We start from the raw sequence: 21,072 nt of genomic DNA, 5'->3' as shown, positions 1-21,072 counted from the left end.
GAGAAAGAAGCCTTCAAGTCTTACCTTACCACAGTAAATATCCAAACAAAAAGGAAATCAAACAGAGTGATGTCTGAAGAACTCAATGGGTAACAACAAGCATACATAGGAGCAAACAGGTAGTTAACTTACTCGTGTATTACAAATAATTGTGGTCTAAGTACTTTGTAAAAGAAGAAACGTTCTCAGGTGAGCTCAAGGTGAAAGAGCCAAGTCATTAAGATGCATAATTGTCAGTAAGAAGCAGCAGCTGTCACAACAGTGGATCCTTTTGCCCTTCCCACCACCATCCCTCACTGGCAGAGGTTTCCACAGACCAGTTCTCAGAGCAGAGCATAGGGTTCCCAGCTGCCAGACCAGACACAGGCACCTCATTCCCTGCGGGAGCCTCCATGCCCCAACCAGAGACTGCAGCTGTGTCACAAGAACAAAAGGCACTCACCGTTCCGACTCTCTTCATCAATGGGAACTATTGTGGCTGGAGGACCTGTTCTGGCCAACTTGCAATCTATAAAGATAAAAAGAGAAGTTACTTCTGATTCCAGAGAAAGGATTTTGTGTTTCTTTTGGTCTGTTTTGTGATTTTACATATTCAGCATACCGAAGAGAAGCATCTCTGAAATATGACATGTATAGGCTACAATACTTTACAGCTCATTTACACTCAGAAGATCAAAATCTGAGCTCTTCATTTATCTTTTCCTCAACTAACCTCTGTAAAGCAAAGGAGACCGAGACCGAGAATTTAATATCTCAGATGTTGATCCATTTTTAAAAACTAACAGTTATAGAGCACGAACTACACAGATTGCTACATCCTCTCTTAGGTGAGCTTGCCTTCCCATGTCACAACTACACAACACCAAATCCTCATCACATACCACACTACAGCATTGATGGCTACACTACGAACATCTCCGTGTCTTGCAGGGACCACAATGAAGCAGAGTCCTTCAAGACAAGTATAATATGATGGTCATTTATCCCAAAGAAATAAAAACAAACAAGGGAATGGTTAAAAGGTATAAATCATAATTAAAGCTTCACAACAGAAACAAAGAATTTGAATTAATTGCAACAGAAGGGTTTAATGAAAGGGAGTGAAAAGAGTTTTAATAATGTTCAAAGGGAAATAAAAATTAAAGAGAGACAAGCAATGCTCAGCAAGTTTCATTTTGCCATCTTACCCTCATATTGCCAGTCTGGAGTCAAAAGTTTAGAGGCATCAATGGAAGCAGAGCAGAATAACGAAAGAAAATAAGTAAGATTTTATTGCTTTACAGAAATGATAGCTTCAAAGATAAAAGCAGTACATGCAGAGCTAGCAAACGCATAGGTGTAGTCCTAAAAATATAAAAACAGGTATACTACTCACAATGGACATTTTGTGAACACTTTCATTTTCCACATTAAACAGAAGAAAAATATTACCTCTCCAAACCACACAGAAGAAAAATAAAAAGTTAATTAAGAAGTACTTTTCACTTTTAAAGAGCCTCACAGTGCCACTAGAACAGCGTGCTATAAGAAAAGATTTCTCCTTCCCCTTTCAACACAGAACTGCATACAGAACTTGCATGGGCCCAGCCAGGAGGACGACACCGGATCTCACACATACAGGTTAGATGCCAGGAAAAATTTCTTCTCTGAAAGAGAAGTCAGGCTCTGGAACAGGCTGCCTGGGGAGATGATAGAGTCACCATCCCTGGAGGTGTTCAAGGAAGATGTTGTACTGAGGGACATGGGTTAGTGGGAAATACTTGTGGCAGGTGGATGGTTGGACTGGATCATCTTGGAGGTCTTTTCCAACCTTGGTAATTCTATCATTTTATGGCTACAGCTGGCTTTGACCCAAAGGGATACAGTTTCTGTATGGTTTCTACCCAAGCGCTGGAGCATCGCCGTATCTCTTGAGAAGTCTAAATACTACTTGAGGCAAAATCCCACTACAAAATCATCTGTAAAATAAGAGCAGCAGCAAAGAGAGATAAAATACAACTTCGCAGCCTCCAGTAAAAATGACACACTCACTGACTTCAACAGAAGTGCAGCAGCTAATTCATTCCATGCTGTAATTTCACCCTGCATGGACCACATCTACAAAGGAAGATGAAAGCAGCAAAGCACTTATCCAGATGCCTGCTCAAGTGAGACCTCCAAAGGGCAACTCTGTGGCATGATGATTTCCTCCAGTGACTGCTTTGCTATTGGGCTGGTGAGTGACAGCACCAGTCTTGGAGGCTGCTTGTATTTATGAATATCCCGAATGCCACTGAATTGTCACTGATGATACCACAGTCCCATCATTTATCTTTTGACTTATTTATTTTTAAAAGCTGTGTGGGCAAACCTTGCTCAGAAGATGAAATGCAGAAAGCTGGTGTGGGCACACAAATACTCCTATTCATTTAGCAGTAGTTTCATGTACCTCCTTCATTTGCTATCCTAAGAAGTCTATGCAAGTTCATTTGGTGAGCAAATGCTCAGCTTTTCTTCATATTCTCACACACTGTAGGTGCATACATAAACATTGCATACCTTTTGCTTACAGTACTTTAACACAGTAAACAGACCACTTGAAAAACTACACCTTCCATTCCATTGCTGTTTTCATCGCTAGGAGCAATCTCTGGAAAGATAAGTAATATTTGCTTATCTACCTGAAACACAGATTTTTTTTTCATGCTCTTATTCTATTCACTGGTTGCTATAAAAATAACAGGATCATAACTACTATGGCCCCACAAACATTTCTTAGAATTTTCAAGAAGTTTACAAGCTGCTAACTGAACAACCCTTCGACATGCTCTTTGTGAGTGCAACGAAGCTCAATGATATAAATGTGCTGAGAGTGTTTTCACGAGTGGTCTGTTGTTTGTCACCAAGCAGCAATCAGTGCACACATCACCAAAACAAAATCCAAACCAGGGAGAAATTTTAATCCCACAGAATGAACACGCCTTTCTAAAGGGTAATCGTGACTCTGAATACCAAAAGCAGCTTAGGATTGATTGGATCTCCACCAAACACATCAGAATTTTTAACGTTAGAATCAAACCTTTACAAAATATGCTTGAAATGAATGCTCGGCACTGAACTCTGGATTCTGAAAATCTCAGAGAAAAGGCACAGCACACCTTCAAGTTTGGTCATCCTTTGCAAAGGATTTAAAGCGAGCAGATGGAGCAATGATTTTTTTCATGAGATAGATTGTAGTCAAAAGATTAGAGCAACAGCAAAACCTGATTCTACAGCTACAGTAAAAGAAGTCTAACAGGACGTGTACATATATAGCTGTGGATCATCTTCATGGTGCCAACTAAAAAGAACTGTGACCACTTGCAGTTTGGTTGCACAGATTATCATTTCATGTGATTTTAACTACTCCAGCACTAGCCAAATACCAGATACCAACATGTTTTAGGATGTCTGTCATCCCTCCATCCCCTTCTGAAGGACAGAACTTAATAATGCCACAGCCTTCTCTAGTTTCGTGCTCACCAGCATACACTGAATACATAAGTTTAAAACTGCAGGGTTATACAAATTTCCAATTCCAAGGGAGATAATTAAATTCAAAACCTTTCAAGATGAGTCATATGTCGTAAATACCAGGAAGACCTTGAGGGAAACACTGATGTGAAAAACATCTTCTAAGGGAAAGAGGTGCATGGAAAGCTTACGCCCACCATCAGCTGGATGGAGAGACCATCCCACAAGGATGACAGAGGCTTGAATGGCTTAGCCTAGGGAAAGGAAATCTTTCTAAAAACACACATGAGTAAATATCAAGAGAAAGCACCAAAAAAGTGTTAAACAAAGCTTAAACAAAAGAGCACTATCTGAGTACGGGCACACATGAAAAAACAAAGCACCCTACTGAGAGCGCAAAGGAGAAACAGCAGATCACAAATTAAAAAAAAGTGGATTTCCAGCCTGAACTATTTTTTATTTTAGACTGGAAGATAAAGCAGATCCTGGAACACCCTTTCCACAGGGAAAGCAGAAAAACCCAAGATCTTCACTTTCAAAAACTACCCTAATTTGCTTACAAGATTACACAGAAATGGTTCTTAGCATTATTACAAATTTCAGTTCTTTTCTCAAGTTCCTAAAGAAATTTCCTAAAGAACTTGAGAAAAATTATTTCACAGCAATAAATGGCTTTATTCAACAGAAACAAGCACAGATAATTGCAGCAGCAAAGCTGACTTATGAAGTATTAACTTTTTTTTTTTTTTTTTCCCAGTTTTGTTTTGAAATACCTTCGATTTGACTATAATCCCCCATATAAATCTTTTGGAGATTTTCAACTCTTCCAATTCAGTCCTGCAGATTATCATACCAGAACACTGATGCTCACCCAACTAACAGCTGCTGTTTTTAATAAGACCTCTGCAGTTCCTATGCTGGGATGGTTTACTTCCATCACATGGCTCCTTTTACAAGAGATCTCTTGTCCCCGTGAAATTCTTGGGCATAATGGAGTAGTCACAGAAGTCCTACCATGCTTAATTGAACTTGCTTGAAGAAAGGCCATGTATAAACGAGCTTCTCCAGCTACAGTTGTCACAATACAATCCTATTTTATGTGTGAGCAGCAGCACTGGTAAATGTACTGGTGATGTAGCAAGGTCCCCCCAACACAAGCATCTCCCAGAAAAGGCAGTAGTCATCAGGCAAACAAAGCAAGAGGCTACAAAGCTAAGAGCCTGCATTTTTGTTCCTGTCATTAACTCCAGCTTCCTCTAGCTAGTGCTTTTGCTTTACAATTACTTGATCAAAGCCAAGGCAGACAAAGTGCCTGTCTCCTTGTGAGTCTAGTGAAAACCTATTTAATAAACTCTTCATGGAACAGTTACATGGCTAAGATCCACTTGCTTTCTGACAGCTAATTTTCATTATTTTAATTTCTAATTATTTTTAATGAGATAGCTCAGAAGAAACCCTCAATCACTGCTCTAAGGAAGATGTTCAGCCAAGGTCACACGGTGTGAGCCGACAATCTGAATAATCCTGTATTTTGGCACTGCCTCATCATCACCTCATTCTTCTCATCCTCACCCCCTCAGTGCCACCTCCCGTCTACCCTCTGCAATACCTGGAGCATTTCTCTCCATGCCAACCACTTCACAGCCAAAGAAAGCCAGCGTGGCACGGGGCTTTGCCATGGATGAGTTGCCTTTTCCTCCCTCCTACCACTCACAGCCCCTCTACCATACCCATAACACTTCACAGATCTTTAAATTCAAGCTAAATGCAACGCTTGAATTAGGTGGGAGGAGTGCTTGCTGTTGACTGTTGTGATCATTAAATCATGACTGCAAGGCATGCAACCACATTAGCTGTTGAAAAGTTCAATAATGAAAATGGCTTGCCCCATACGGCCTTACAATTTCAAGTGACTGTAACCCAAATCTGGTCTCCCACATCATTTACAAGAAGGGCTGGGTGCTCCCAGTAACACAGCAATCTTTAACATTTCATTTATGTAGTCCTGCCCCTGTGTCAAAGCCAAAATGAGCCACATTGACACCAATGGCCCTGCAGGGGAAGGAGCAGCCCAAAAGAACCTTCCCAGGGCCACAACCCAGTACAATAACTGCCAGCTCCTCCTGGGTGCTCCTGAAATTAAAACAACAACAACAACAACAACAAAAAAATCCACCACAGTTTGCTAATCATCAGCTCTTCCTCCAGCTGTTTCAAAAATACCCAATTAGTACTCTGCATTATTTTACATTTTATTCTGCATTTAATTTTGCTTTCAGATATTCAAATGTAACTAAACAGTTGCTTGGTTGTTTTTTTGTTTTTTGTTTTTTGTTTTTTTTTTCTTACTTTTTAATTTATTTTAAAAAACATTTGTGGGCTGTAGGACAACAGGCAGTCCCCAAAAAACTGACTCAGTCCTAACAGATATGCAGCTGGATCTGAGAGACTTCAACAAAATTCCACTCCGTACTCAAGGAAGGAAATTACTTCCTTTGGAGGCAGAATAAAAGGTAGATTCTCATTCCCTAATTCATCACTGGAACCAAGATCAGATGCTAAACACCATCAGTGGTTGAAAATGGCTCTCCTCAGCACCCATCCATTGCTGACCTAGGATTTCTGCCACAGTCATGAAATCACACCGTACAATTACTGTGTTTAGGCTATAGCCACTTTCTGTAGCACTAATGAGGCTTGGAACGTTAAATTGAACAGTTAGTCAATATCAGCACGCACATTAAAGTCACATGGAAAACACTTTGAAAGGTGATGTGTATCACACAGCAGCTTTCCTACAAACCTATGGATTCCACAAACAGAACGGAAGCCCAGGCATAAACACAGGCTGGGCAATGTGTGGATCGAGAGCAGCCCTGAGGAGAAGGATTTCAGGGTCCTGATGGACAAAAAGCTGGATGTGAGCCAGCAGTGTGCTCCTACAGCCCAGAAGGCCAATAGTATCGTGGGCTGAACCCAGACAGGGGTCTGCTCATTCAGCAGCAGATGCTCATTGGGAAAAAAGCCATGAAAGGGTCTCTCTGAACACCTCGACTTATAGAAGACTGATCCTAATAAAGAGCTACACAGAGCCATACATTTAAGCTATCCGTGTAACTAAGCAACTCAGATTCAGGGGAAAAAGTCCTGGCTTGTTTCCTGCGTTGCTGAATTCAGAACTACAGCTGTGCCATTTAGGATAAGCTTGGCATAACCTTTACATTAGTAGGCTTGTGCAGCAATTGCTCTGCATTGAAAATAGCATAAGAAGGGCTTTCACAGACTATTTTGAGTTCTTCCTGAAAGACATCTCTAATTGTTGAAACTGGGAAGGAACAACCGCAAACTTGAGCTTGATTCCAGCACGTTTGGGACTCTTCTTAGAACTGAGTTTCTGTGCTTTGATTCAGGCTGAAAATTAATGGCTCAGTTAAGCACTACTGTACAATTCATCGCTTGGATCCAACAACTCCACTCCAATTTAATCTAGCTGTTTACATCTGACTGCATCTCCTTTGGGTTTGGCTTCTAACAGAAGAAAAGGCAATGCTGATAGATAGTAAAGCACAAAAAGGACAAAAACGAGTAAGAGTGCTATTCTAAGTTCTGCTCGCATAGCCTCAGACAAAGTGCCTTCATTCAGAATACGCAGCCCGAACAGCTGACTTCTTCTGATGTTTTATTTCTCCATTCTTCAAACATCTTCATAGAGATATAATATCTATAAAGGGTCTGCTACGTGGAAATTGCCCTGCAAGTGCTATGTATTGCTATTTTATTTTTACTGCTATAGAAAAACGCAGTACCATCTATCTTTGGAGCTATATTCCTTCAGACTGCAACAACTTCCATTTTACAAGCAGTTTTGGAGTTGACAGAGCCTTTTAAAAGTCATACTTCTGCTCCAAAACACAAAAAATGATACCGTGCCAAGAAACACCCCCAAGTGCTATTAACCAGAAGTAATTTTTAAGACCATGCAAATGTGCTGGACGACTTCAGAACAGCTGTAATATCTTCAAATGAAGTAAAATTTTAGAAGCTGACTACAGCTGCTTTTAACTCAGCTATGTACTGAGCACTAAAGATTCATACAGTTCTCAGTATTTCTGAAATTCCTTTTTCCCTATCACATGTCTAATGCATTCCCGTCTTCCTAAATGGTCTATATATGACTTTTAGATTTCAGGCTCAGCAACAAGGCCACTGCCACTGAAATCTTGTTTAGTTATCTGGCCTCTCATCTCCCTGAATGCTGTTTCCATCTTTCAGAGTAGCATTCTTTTTGTACACATCAGACATGGACATCTTAATTTGGTGTCTTCCAGACTGCTTACTGGGATTAGGTGGGAGAAAGGAAGAATTAATAGAAAACCTCAAAGGGAACATTCAGAAGCAAACACCATGAAGTCTTGTGATAGACACCAAAATATTTTTTCATTTTTAAAGACCACGTTAAATTTTAAAATACTGCCATCTGCAAACACCACTGAGCCGTATTCTTACTAGAATATGATTTCAGCAACATTTTTCAGAAAGCAACACTTGATAAAATACACCAGAAAAGATGTAATGGTTGAAAATCCAAGGGGCAGGCATGGGGAGTGAGGGGGCTTCTTGCCCCACAGGCACTTTGCTTCTTCAGATCCTCCTGCACTCACCTAGCACTGCTACCAGCAGCCAGCCAAAGCAGACCTCGACAGCTGCATCTGATAAACTGCGCAGTTCAAACTGTCTCCTTCTTTCTGCACTAAATTGTGGCCAATGCAGCCCAATGCTGAGGGGACTACTACCTGGGTCCCGTGGTTGTGGTGCTCTATAGGGTTTTCTTGCTCATATACCAGAGCAAGCCCTACACCTTGCCTACAGAAACAACCCACTGCCCTACTGACCTGGATGTGTTCATGTTTAAAATACAGATCCAGATGTGTCTTAACAGAATGGCTCAGTTACCAGTGAGGAGCGTTTTGAAGATTTTCTCCTTTGGTCTTGAAACCAGAAAGCTGTAGGTAAGTCAAACAAAAGACCTCGTACCAAACTTGAGCAACAAAGAAAACCAGCCAGCCTAAAGAAGTGCTGAGACCTGGAGGCTTTTTAAGCCTATTACCAAGCAGGGGTGTAGCAGCAAAATGAAGGAAATAACATGTGATCAACTGTTTACCTACAATCGACCTCCTGTGGCTTCATCAAGTTCTCTTTGTGTGGACAATGCTGAGACCTGTCTGATGGCAACAGCCATCTGCACCTTCCTCATCTGTGAAAACTGCCAAGCAAGGAGACTTCACAGAAAAAGTCCTTTGAAGTGTCTGCTTAATCAACGATGGTCCGATGAATTCAGTAATTCAAGTCTGAGCTGCTCTCTGCCCAACACAGACCCAGCCTGAGTCCAAAAAGCCTGAACCTTAGATAATTATAAAAGCAAGGACTTGATCATTAAATAGCTATAAAATATTACTTGTTTTTCTTCTTTCTAAATCCACACTTCTGATATCTATTTTGCTGAGCAAGAAATGATGAAATCTCAATTTTATAACTCATGTCCTTCCCACATACAATGGTAATGATAACTTCTCAAGAACATGTATCTACAGCAGTGCCTGTTCCTTTTGCTAGGATATTCTACTTTTGTACAAAAAGAAAAAAGCTTGTTCTTGGAAAGAATTTATTTTTTTAATATATTTTAGACCTCTCTCCTGTAACACAACAGCGATAAAAGAAGTATGGGATGAGAGTCGTGGCTGGCGTGACTCCCCACCCTACAGCAGATGGTGGTCTCCAGCACCCACTGGGATCCCCAGAACACTCCAAGCACACCCAAAACACGGCTCTGCAGCAAAGGGGCCAATGCCAATATGCAAGGTCTCCAAGCTTGGAGCACCAGAAGACTTCTTCCCACAACTTGTACACTTCAGATAGTAAGATTTCTTGTTTGTTTATTTTATTTTTTAATAAATAACAATAAAGGGACATCAGTGACAATAAAGGGATATCAGCTGTCAGAAACGTTTATCATCAAAAAACAGCTAACATGCAAGAAGACAGAATCAGTATATTTCTGCTGTATTGAAGAAGCCATTTCATATCTCTTGCAATAAGACCCTGAGACCTCAAAATATTTCCTTTTAAATTTGTTCCTGCTTAGAAAATATTTTTTAAAGAATCATCTTATAGGACATAGGAATTACCCTCAAAATCTCCACCTTCCATTACCTCCTCAGATAAGTGAAGAGACCAGAAAAAATCTTTTGCTAAAACCATGTTATTCTTCCTATGATGCCAAAGATTACCGTAGAGACAGCATAATAACAGTTAACAAATCAACTACTACAAGTGCTAATGACTATTTAAAATAAAATGCAGAAATTCAATTTTGTACTATGAAGACTGTTAAAAATTTAAGGGAAAACATGCTCAACAAGATGATCATGTTTTATGGCAGAAATTCAGACTGATCTGATATTCTTGCAAGGTCTTCTCAGCGTTTCAGCTCCTGTGAAGAAGTAGAGCTGCTAAAAGAGTGCCAGCTTCATCCCATTAGCAATTCCTCTTCCCCTCCAAATCAATACATACACCTAAGCAGATTTCAAAATGGCATTTAACCAATTAGGATAAACATCAGTAGGTCTACCTGTTAAGTCAGTCCCATCTAAATGTGTATTCAGACAAGTTTTATATCACCAAGACAAGAGGCCTAGTCTTTCCTTAAACTACAAAACCGTAACAATTTGAAAACACAGAATACATGGAGGCCATCAGCAGCAGAATAAAAGTGACACCTCCAAGTTGGACTGAGTTTCACCTTTCTAAGAGGGAATATGAAGAGACAGGAGGCTTTCAAATTCTTCCCACAAGGTTTCATCCAAGAGACAGCACTTCAAATGATCCTGCAGATGATACTGCAATTGCACAGATATTTCTGTAGGTTTCAAATACTTTCTTAGCACCCGGTAGTGCCCAAGACAACTCCTCTCCCCATTGCATTTCAGCCCATTTATTCTTTTTATGTTACCTAACAAACTGATACTGATAAAATACTGTGACCAACACAAATGCTCTCAGCTTCTATTCCATACCCAGGCTGTCTGTAATGGAGAGTTTGATTGATTTTGTATTAGGTAGATGCACAACTGAAAATAAATCCTGAGCCATTGGTCATACTGAAAGAACAAGCAGTTTTCTCTTATCTCTTGTACTCACTCGCCTACAGGTTGTACCCACAAGGACTTTCAGAAAAAAAAACAAAACACAGAAAACACACAGCTGTGTTGGACTCATTTCATTACTAAGTATGACTTTTTATGTCAATTAAAATATGGCTTACCTGATAGAGGGTAAGAATGCAGTTTGCTGTAAGTCTACAATTAAGAAAACAGTTGTTCATCTGAAGCCATTCATTCTGTTTGTCATTCCTTAGCAATGCGCTCTTAACTACTTGAATTATCAAAACAACAGGTTCAGAGATTCTACGGAACTGGGTAGGGATCATGCCTATCAGCACCTGGCTTCATTGGTGTTTTGCAGGCTGAGCAATTCAAAGTCACTAAAAATAGAGCAGCCCTCCTCTCTGAGCACCCAGAACATTAAGAACCAAGCAGAGACTCTCATCACCTGTTAATCACTACCTCTTTAGCAGAAGAGAAGGCCCACAGCATGAAAATGAAGCAAAACTGCTAAGCGCCTGAGCTGTGAAATCAGTAGCCCGTGCTGCTATACCCATTGGTGCTATTAACTAAAGAGATAAAAGTGTAGATATGAGGAGCAATTGCCTTGAGCGGCATCCCAGAGGCAAGCTTCCATGTCTTCCTGATTAGGTTCATTCAATTAGGTCGTCTTAATTGCTCAAGTGCTCAAGCTCATTAAAGAAAAAATAATATTGCTTTCCTGCAGGTTGCGCACTCGAGATTAAGAAAATGGATGCTATGGGTACACCTTAGAGATACTGCCCAACAGAATGAAAGAGCAGCTACAGCCCATCGGTGGGAGCAGGATTCTCAATCTCACTGCAATCTCAGCACCAGTACTGCCCATTTTCTTCTAAATCCCCAGTCAATTTTCACCTGAAAAATCATTCTGCCTCCTCCCTCAAGAGAAACAAAATGTTGTAGTTTAAACAAAACAGTTCAATTCAACAGCACCACGAAACAGGTCTTTAGACATGCCTTTACACTATGAGTCTGTGACTAATGCAGCCCAGAAAGAGGCTCTGCTCATCCAGAAATGACTCCAGAACTCTTCTGAGCAAAAACTATCTATTGTGCCAAAGTCACACTGCATGTATAGAAGCAGTCTGACTTTTGCAGAAGATACCATATTGTTATCCTGAGGAGCAAAACACAACCACTTTGCAACAAGAAACTTAAAAATAACTACCATTGCTAACATTATCTTGGCCAAATGAAAACTACTTCTTCCAAGAACGTATCACTATCCTTAACAGAAATTGCAGGTGCATAACTTAAATGAAAGTTCAACAGATTTTCCAAGGAAAAGCATTATTTGTGAACTTCAGGTAAGAAACTGTGTGGCATTTTAGAAGAGAAAAATGTAATCAAAATCTGTTCTCTACAAGGAAACTGAAGGCCATACAACAACTCACCCTTGAGTGATTAACGTCTGCTACTGAACAAAACCTAAGGCAGTAAAAACTTGCTACAATTGCATCTGTTACGAGTATCAGTTTGTTCAGGTACAAATGACATACAAACACATCTTTTTCTCTCATAAACACACAAGAAAACAGTAAAAGGTCATGGGAACAGATGGCTCACAAGATGTACCTATAGACATTAAATTAAAAAAACAAAACAAAACAAAACAGAAACACACCAACTTGAAAATCCTCTCCTGTCACACACAGAACAATCCTCATCAAATGGATTTAGTGAGGCCAGGCCACAACACAGCTTTGCAGTACTTCCAAGAAACAACAGTTTGTTCCTCACATAGAAATTACTGTGGTGTTTTCAAATAAGAAAAAAAGACGACTCAAGCAAGCCTTTAAATGCTTCTAAGAAACAAAGCATCATAAATAACCCTTCAGGCTTCCTCTCAGGGAATTCTCCATCTGCACCGATAAATACAACTTCTGTTTTGTATTTAGCATAGAATGCACACTCACAGAACACTCACAGAATTCAAAGGGACCTCTGGCGTTTCCTTAATAAATAAGTTGCTCCTCATGCTCAGATGGAACTTCCTGTGTTCCAGTTTGCACCCGCTGCCCTTGTCTTGGCTGCCACTAGGCACCACCAAAAAGAGCCTGACCCCATCTTTTTCAGTATATAAGCCTTGATAAGACCTCAGTCTTTTTCTCTCCAGGCTGAACAGCCTCAGATCTCTCAGCCTTTCCTCAGAAGGGAGATGCTTCAGACCACTCCATCATCTTTGCTGCCCCATGTAGGACTTTCTCAAGAAGATCCTAGTCCTTTTTGTACTAAAGAGTCCAGAGTGAGACACAGCTCTTCAGGTCTGGCCTCACCAGGGCAGAGCAGAGGGGAGGATCAGCTCCCTTGAGCTGCTGGCCACATTCTTTTTAATGCACTCCAGGATACCATTCTTGGCCACAAGGGCACACAGCTGGATCACAGATAACCTGCTGTCCACCAGGACACTCAGGTCATGCTCTGCGGAGCTTCTCTAGAAAGTCAGCCCCTAACCTGTACTGATGCAGGCAGTTGTTCCTCTCCAGGTGCAGGACTCTGTACTTGTTCTTGTTGAATCTCATCAGACTCTTCTCTGCTCAACACTCCAGTCTGTCCAGGTCTCTCTTGAACAGCTGTGCTGCCATACAAATTTGTACCATGAGCCAACTTAGCCAGTGCCTCCTCGAATGCTCAATCCCTCCGCCTACATCAGTGATGGAGATGTTGAAGAGTACCAGTCCCAAGTCAGACCCCTGGGTGATACCACTTGTCACTGGCCTTTGACTAGACTTTGAGCCATACAACACAATCCTCTGGCTGCAAACATCCAGCCAATTCTTTATCCACTGAACAGTCCACCATTCAAACCCATATCGGTCCAATTTAGAGACAAGGATGCGGTGGGAGACCACGTCAAAGGTTTCAAGGTAGACAAGGATGTGGTGGGAGACCACGTCAAAGGTTTCAAGGTAGACAACATCAACTGCCCTTCCTCTGTCCACCAATACCGTCACTCCATCATAGAAAGCCACCACGTTTGTCTTACTCCGTTTTTAAAAATGGGAGTGGTGTTTCCTTTTTTCTGCCACCAGGGACTTCACCTGACAATCCTGACTGCTCAAAGACGACAGAGAGCAACTTGGCACCCAGTCAGCCAGCTCCTTCAATCCCAGGACATGTAGCCCGGCCCCACAGACTTGTACACATTCAGCATCATGTGAGGAGGCCTCAGACTTGGTCTGGTCTTACAGTGATCTTGCTCTCTGAGACCTGACCTAGAAGTTCAGGGACACAAAAGACATGAGAAGCCTAACTGCCAGTAAAGACTGAAAACAAAAAACTCACTGAGAACCTCGGCCTTATCCAGGTCTGTTATAGCCAGTTCTCCTTTCCTATTTATCAGAGAGGGTACACTTGCCATCAGCTGTCTCTTCTGATTAACGTAGTTGTAGAATCCCTTCTTATTTTTCACATCCCTCAACAAGTGCAGTTCTGTACACACTTTGTCTTTCCTGATCCCATATTTGCATGTCTGGACTGCTTCCCTTTATTATTCCCAGACCACACGTACCTACTTCTACTGCATATACATGACCTTCTTATCCCTCAGTTTGACCAAGTTTTTGGTCATTGATCAGCCATACTGGTTTCCTGACTCCTCTGTTTTATTTCTTATGCAGGGGCAAAAGAGAGCTTTTGTGCTTTCAGAAAGATATCCTAAAGAGCTGCTAACTCTGGTCCACTCCTATGTCCCTAAGGACAGTCTCTCAGAGGATCTCACCCAACGCAATTCCTTAAACTGCCTTGAGTTTGCTCTCCTCAAGTTCAAAGTCCTGACTCCAGTCTTTGCCAGGTCCGTGTTTTGAAGGTCATGAACTCGATCAGGGCACAGTCACTGCAGCCCACAGTACCTCCAATCTCAACCTCTTTACTACAATCTCCTCTGCACTAGTGAGCAACAGATCCAGCAACACTTCATCTCTGCTCAGTTCCTCCCATACCCAGACCAGAAAGTTATCATCAATGGACTCCAGGAGTCTCCTGGATTGGTTTCAGCTCACAGTTCTGTTTTCCCAGCAGATATCTAGGAGCCTTTTCTTCTTCTTAAGAACAAGGTGCAGCAACACACCTCTCCTCATTGGCTCCTCTATTACCTCTGTCAAAAAAGTTATCTTCAGCTCTCTGCTGGAATTTCCAGGACTGTGCTTGCTTGGCCCTGTTGCTTCTTCGGCAAATATCAGGGTGCTTCAAGTCTTCCACGAGAAGCAAGGCCTGAAATCAAGAGGCTACTAAATACTTTATAAGAACTTGAATTTTTTATAAATGTAGTAAAGAAGAGTATCCAAATATTTTCTTCCAGTGAATTTTGCAATGTAAAATAGAAAGGAAAACTTGGAAGGAACGACAAAAAAAAGGTGCTGAAGAAAGGAAAACAGAGCTGAAACTACACATCTGAAAATCCGCATATGGAACAAACCTGTTTAAATATTGTCTCAAAAATCCACTTAGCCTCTTTGAGTGGGATTCTGAAGAATAACTCAGGACTCATTTCTACACCATTTAAGGCTTTCCAGGCCTCAGTGTAGTCAGTGCTTTAATATGTGCTACACCAGAGAATGATCCTCAGTGCAGTCAGTGCTTTAATATATGCTACACCAGAGAATGATTATTTATTAATAATAAAAACAACAACAACTCAGTAAAACACCCTCTTTTTTCTCTTTCAAATAACCAAAACTGCCTCGTTCAGTTTTCACATAAAGGTTTATTTGGCCACACAAAACATTTCTAATCCTTCAACAGCGATTCCCCAGAAGAGCAGTGAGAGGCTATTTGCCTGAGGGAAACCCAGTGACCATACCCATGCATGCAGGCTGATTTTCTCAATGCAGAAGTCCTTCTAAGTCCATTCTGTTTGCTCTGTTGGTAATTTCATGTTACATATGTGAAGTCTTACCCATTGGGAAAGTATTTACTCACCAGGCACTACAGGACACACAACTAGAAACTGCAGTCTCTCCAAAACCAGCAGTAATATTAGCAGAAAAAGTAGTTACTCCTTCATGTTGTTATCCCACCCCCAGCAAAGAACTACTGATATGTATTCTTTAGTAATTAAAATGAGAATTTATTGCTGCTGTAACTGGAAGTGTCCTTGCAATATCACACTGCTCAATCAGCTGGCTTTGTCACATGGTAAAACAGAACTATCTATCCCCCTTATTGATGCAGTTAGAAGCAATTTTCCTGACACATGAATTAACTGAACTGAAGCAGAACTGCTTCCCTGCTGATCCATATCATAAGATCCTAATTCATATAGGGTGATGTGTTGGCCTAGAAACAAACACAGAACCACAAAGTCAGAAGGTAACAGACCTTACCCTAACACTGGCCTTCAGTTCAGTGTAGCACAAAGCAGGTGAGCTGTTTGACCAGCCATACCGGCTCCGGGGGAGGATCCTCAACGACAACAGTGAGCACTTCAGAAAAGCTGCAAATCCACTCCCTGCCCTGAAACTCTCACAGTGAACGCTCTGATATAGCAGCCTTCATTTCAGAGGAAAGCAGAACAAATGCATGTGATCTCTGCTCCCCAAGCAATCCGGACAGCAAACACATTAGTCATCGTCAATTACACTTTTTAATTACAATGAGCACCATCTCAAGGAAGCAAACTAAGCAACACTGGTCTCTGATAATCTCTGCGCAGTAGCTGTTCTAGATTAACTACTGGATTTCTAAAAATACCAGGTGTTGGTGGTTTATTTAACTTTCATTTTCAAGTAGTTGTTATCAAGACACGTAACGATACGCAGTTAAACAGTCTTATTCATTGTGAAATTAGCTACAAACATTTTTCCACTCCATCGGAAGCATGGTATCCCAACAGGGGTAGGTAATGTTTTACCCAGATCGGGTGTTTAAAGTGCTTCAAAGCCAGACCCGTAATTTGTAATGCACGTAACTCACGCTCTAAAGGACACAGGTATCACTATGGGTTGGTTCTGGCTTAATTTTATTATTCTCTAATTTTCATAAGGCTATTGTCAAGCAGAATTCCCTGTGCCTTGTTTAAAGCAAATGCTTCTCATCAAAAAGGGATTAAATTGAGACAGGGAAGTGGCGGCATGCGCAGTTTATTTGTCAGCTAGTGACAGTCTCACATTAGCATTCAGAAAGTAATTCTTCTTGTTGGTGTAAGTAAGAAAAAAGAAAATGAGATAGGAGGTTGGAAAGCAGTTGTATGGGGGAGGAACAGTGACACCTATGAGCAAAAGGAGCACACAGTGTACTTAGCTGAAGGGTTGGAACTCTACAGATAAGAGACTTTCATGCACAAAAATGGGTTTTTAGAGAGAACTGAACACACAAAAGAATGCTCACCGGAGTGTCTAATGTGACTGTGGCACCTAAATCAAGTCTAGGGAGAAAGATGGCAGCAGGACTATAGCAAGTCCTGAAGATGGCTGCCTTAAATGTCTTTAGAACAGAGATGCCAAGAATTCTGTTAATTCGTACTTCGCATTTTAATGCATATGTTTGCAAAGAGGTTTTGAATATTCATGACTGAAGAGCTTTACTATTGAATAAACACAGTAAGAGCATTTACAATATAATCCCTACCCGGCAACACAAGAGTCCTACCTCATCCTCCTAAACCAGAGTGACATCTCCCACACCTGAGAAAGCTCTGTCTCATTCACTCTACCTTGTTTGGGTAAAAGGAATTAGTTTCAGTGGAATTGCTAAATCTCTTCTGTGAAATCTGGACACAGGATGGAGATCACAGAAATCACAGTATTCTCAAAAACAAGCTTATCCTCAGTCTGATTCTGTTTATGTAATGAAACACCAATCCATCCAATAGATTTGCACAGACACATATCTCCCTCTCAAAGATGCTTTCAAATATGACCACTAAAGCACAAGAAGAACCAGTGGAAGAGACAGCTCAGCTCAACATGCGTGCTCTATGGCCATAAACCAACACACAATGGGCACAACTGTTCCTGTTTTTAAGAGCTCAGCTCACTGTCACTGGAGTTACCCTCTCTTCTACAAAACCCCCAAGACAAATCACTCTCACAGAGGGGACCCAAGTTGTGCCAGTGCCTTGGCACACAGACTTGCTCTCCCTGCACCAGGCCTCCCCCTTTCCAATGAGAACTTCAACCCCTCAGAAAAGGCAACGTTCCTTTAGAGGGAAGTGCTGGCTCAATAACTGTGTTCAGGTCAGTAAAGTCACAGGATACCTGAAGTGCTTCCAGTTACACATCCTGGGTACTACAATCAGAATCTGGCATGCAGCACCTTGTGGGTGAAAGAATAAGGCTTGAGCAAAGAGAGCAAGGCAGGTCAGCACCTAGACAAGGTTCCTTCCAAGCTAGACCCCATCACATCAGTGTTCCACATTAAGATTTGGGCTTTGTCTTTTCCTGACTATCAGCTTCTTGCCTCATCCATCACAGGGAGCACACAGGGGCTTTACTCCCTTCTATCAGGAGACAAAGAAATGAAACATGTAAGCAGTAAGGAAGATGAAGCTTGCTTCTCAAACCTTTACTTTACATCTTTAACCTGCCTCTTGCCAAAGAGAAGTAGGTCTCCTGCAGACCCAAAGTGTAGCTTGTGGCATGTCAGATTTCCTATCAGTGACACTCTGAAAAACTAAGCTCTCCAAAGGAACTTGTAGCTGAGCTCCAGACATCAACAGCAGCTCCTTTCCCTTTATGACCGCTGCAGAAACAAGTGACCGAGCTCCCAATCAAAAGCACTGAGCTTTCACAAAGCAAACAAATGGCTTCTGTTCCAACAAAGAGCAGACATTTTCTCAGGCAGCCTGTAGGCAAGCACCTGTTTGCATCTTTCTCTTCTACTGTACATGTACAATACAGGGCACAGGAAATGATAAGTGGGCTACTTGTATTCAAATATGCATTTTCCTGAATTAATTTCCTGCCTGACAGTCATACATTGAGATCTGAAACCATTTCATTTTTAAAGCAACCTCTTAAAAGTGATTTGTGAGGCCCTGTAGTTACTCAATTTTTGTAGCATAAAACTGTGCTAGACTGAATTAAAGACAGAAACTAATAGATGGGTGCCATGCAGAAGTAAAACGGCTCAAAGAACTTATGCCTGCACAATCCTGGTGACAAAGTACATTGCAGTTGTGCTTTTCACAGGAAAATCCTTACTTAAAATGCAGTCTCCCATCCTGGATAACGACGAAGACTATTTAATTGAGTAAGGTCATTCTTTATATATCCTCATAGAACAAGCGTTCAGTCCTTATGAAGTGAAAAACATATTTGTGTTTCTTTTGATTAGGTTAATTCTGAGGAGACTCAGTATTATTTCATTTCAAATGCCAGCGATACCTATTAATGCAGAAGTTCTCAATCAACTCTGCATCTTGTAAATGCTGAAGTTCGTAGGAGATGCATTCCTTCCTGCCTTGCCCAAGTGCTTTGAGAAGTCCAATCTTCAGCATGAGAATTGAGAGATGTATTCTTACATTCTGCCCGACGTGGCAGATGCTGTCGAGCCCTTCTTGTTTTGCCAGAGATTCACTGCTGTAGATCCAGTCTTATGGAGCTACAGGGTGAGACAGCTGAACTTCACTTGCTGTGATTCTGCTAATCCATGCAATTAAATGAATAACTGTATGAATCAATTTGAATTTCTTACCTGTTTTGAAATATTACTGAGAAAATCTGCATCTCTAATCTGTATCCTAAATCTCAGAATTATTTAAATATTTGTAGAATAGATTGCTACAACTGATTATATTTCTGCCAACCCTAAGAGTTTAATCAAAAGAGTAATTAAGTCATTACTTCTACCAGCATCTCTTTCCAGGGCAGAAAACAGGCACACTGCAGAAAAGCCTCCATCCGTTTTGGCAAGTGCTCCAGCACTTCTGTCTGTGGCAATCATTTCACCTGCTAAGAGCAAACAGTTTCTGAGCAGTTCCCACTGAAGTCAGTTATTTCCTCGATTTCTCTCAGGCAAGCCTATACTTCTACACACAGGGAAAAGTTGATAGAGCCCTTCAAGGGTCTTCATTAGCTTAAGAAAAAAAAGCAGCATGTATTATCTTAACCAAAATGAGAATATTTTCCCTCTGTCTATGTGGTAAGTTAGACTGCAACAGAAAATAACAATACATGCCTTCAGGTTGCCCAAGAATGACATCTCCATACTGAAGAGGCATTCCTGCTAGTGTTTCTCATACCCCAAGAAAAGCTCCAGCAAGCAGATCAGAATTCAACACAACCCACTGAGTCATTAGTGACACATTTGCCAAGGAGCAGCTGTCAATGGCATGTCTCCTGTTCAGAGAGCTACAGCAGTCAAAAGTAAGGAATTAAAAAAATGTAACCAGTGGCTTATTAGAGCACAAGAGTATACTGCTTTTGTGTCAAGTCAAAATCCACCCATGCTACTGAAAAATGTTCTAAAAAACAGAGTAGATCCTTACACTTAAATATGTATTAAGATACAAGTACTGGTTCAGCACCAAACACAAGGGTACAAAAGACCCCAACCAACAACTATCATCAGAAGTCTTTCAGATGCCACTGTATTAAACAGACCACAGAGGTTTCACAATTCCATTAAACACTTCTATAAACATAATTAATGATCTCATTACAGCTGATTCCTTTTGTTTATTTATTGTTAAGGTTTGCTTTTGTGGCTTTTATGTTCTTTTGTTTTCAAAAAGTAGTCAGATTTGCTTTCACCTTCCTTTCAGCTTCTAAGAGCAAGGGGTAAAATACCAGGACCCCCAGTTCAAAGCTGTCCCCTCCATGACAGGGGAGACATTTAGACTTAAAAGTAAACCTGCTATTTGTCAAATGTCCTTTTTTCCTCTATTGGTTTGTGGCGCCAGTGCATGTACAGACAGCATTTCCATGCAGCAGCCCTCTCTACTGACCAAAAGATTGCTGCTAATATGTGCTTATCAAATATACTATGACTATTTCATTGGCTCTCCCACATCAGATGCCATTTTGTCCAACTTCCTCTCTGCTTCCTTCTGTCACACAGCAACAAAATGGAACGGAATACTGGTGGGAAGGTTCAGCCTCTACACCAACATCCACCTCTGATATTGTGGGCCAACATAATAAAACAGGAGGCATTGCTTTTGAAGTATTTCCATTGGCCTCATTTCACACATTACAAGGCCCTGTCTGACAATTTTACTTTAAAGGCCCTGTCTGACAATTTTACTTTAAAGGTAATGGATGACTGAAGAAGTATAACTATTTGCAGCCTTTTCTGCTGCTTGGAAAAGAACAAACTAGAGGCAGCAGAAATACCAAACAGCTTTCTTTACATGGACAAGTATTAAGCTGTAAGAGACGGATGAGTATGAGGAGCCTGAGTAGCATCCAAGAACTGAGCAGGGCGAGCAGGCAGGCAG

General features: G+C 41.1%; 1 protein-coding gene across 2 annotated transcripts in view; it reads right to left on the bottom strand.

The window, feature by feature from the left end:
- PCDH15 (protocadherin related 15) overlaps nt 1–21,072 on the bottom strand; it is a 643,190-nt gene that overhangs the window by 290,332 nt on the left and 331,786 nt on the right. For both annotated transcript variants that reach the window (XM_042818673.1, XM_042818671.1), the window contains exon 6: nt 443–508. In XM_042818673.1, coding sequence (XP_042674607.1) covers nt 443–508 — 66 coding nt within the window. The remainder of the gene's footprint in view (nt 1–442; nt 509–21,072) is intronic.

Source organism: Centrocercus urophasianus, unplaced genomic scaffold, assembly GCF_019232065.1.
Source record: "Centrocercus urophasianus isolate 14NV4802_14NV808 unplaced genomic scaffold, USGS_Curo_1.0 seq_17, whole genome shotgun sequence".
In the NCBI taxonomy this organism is placed as follows: Eukaryota; Metazoa; Chordata; class Aves; order Galliformes; family Phasianidae; genus Centrocercus; species Centrocercus urophasianus.
Note: the sequence above shows the minus strand (reverse complement) of the source record. Positions and strands in the feature narration are given on the sequence as shown.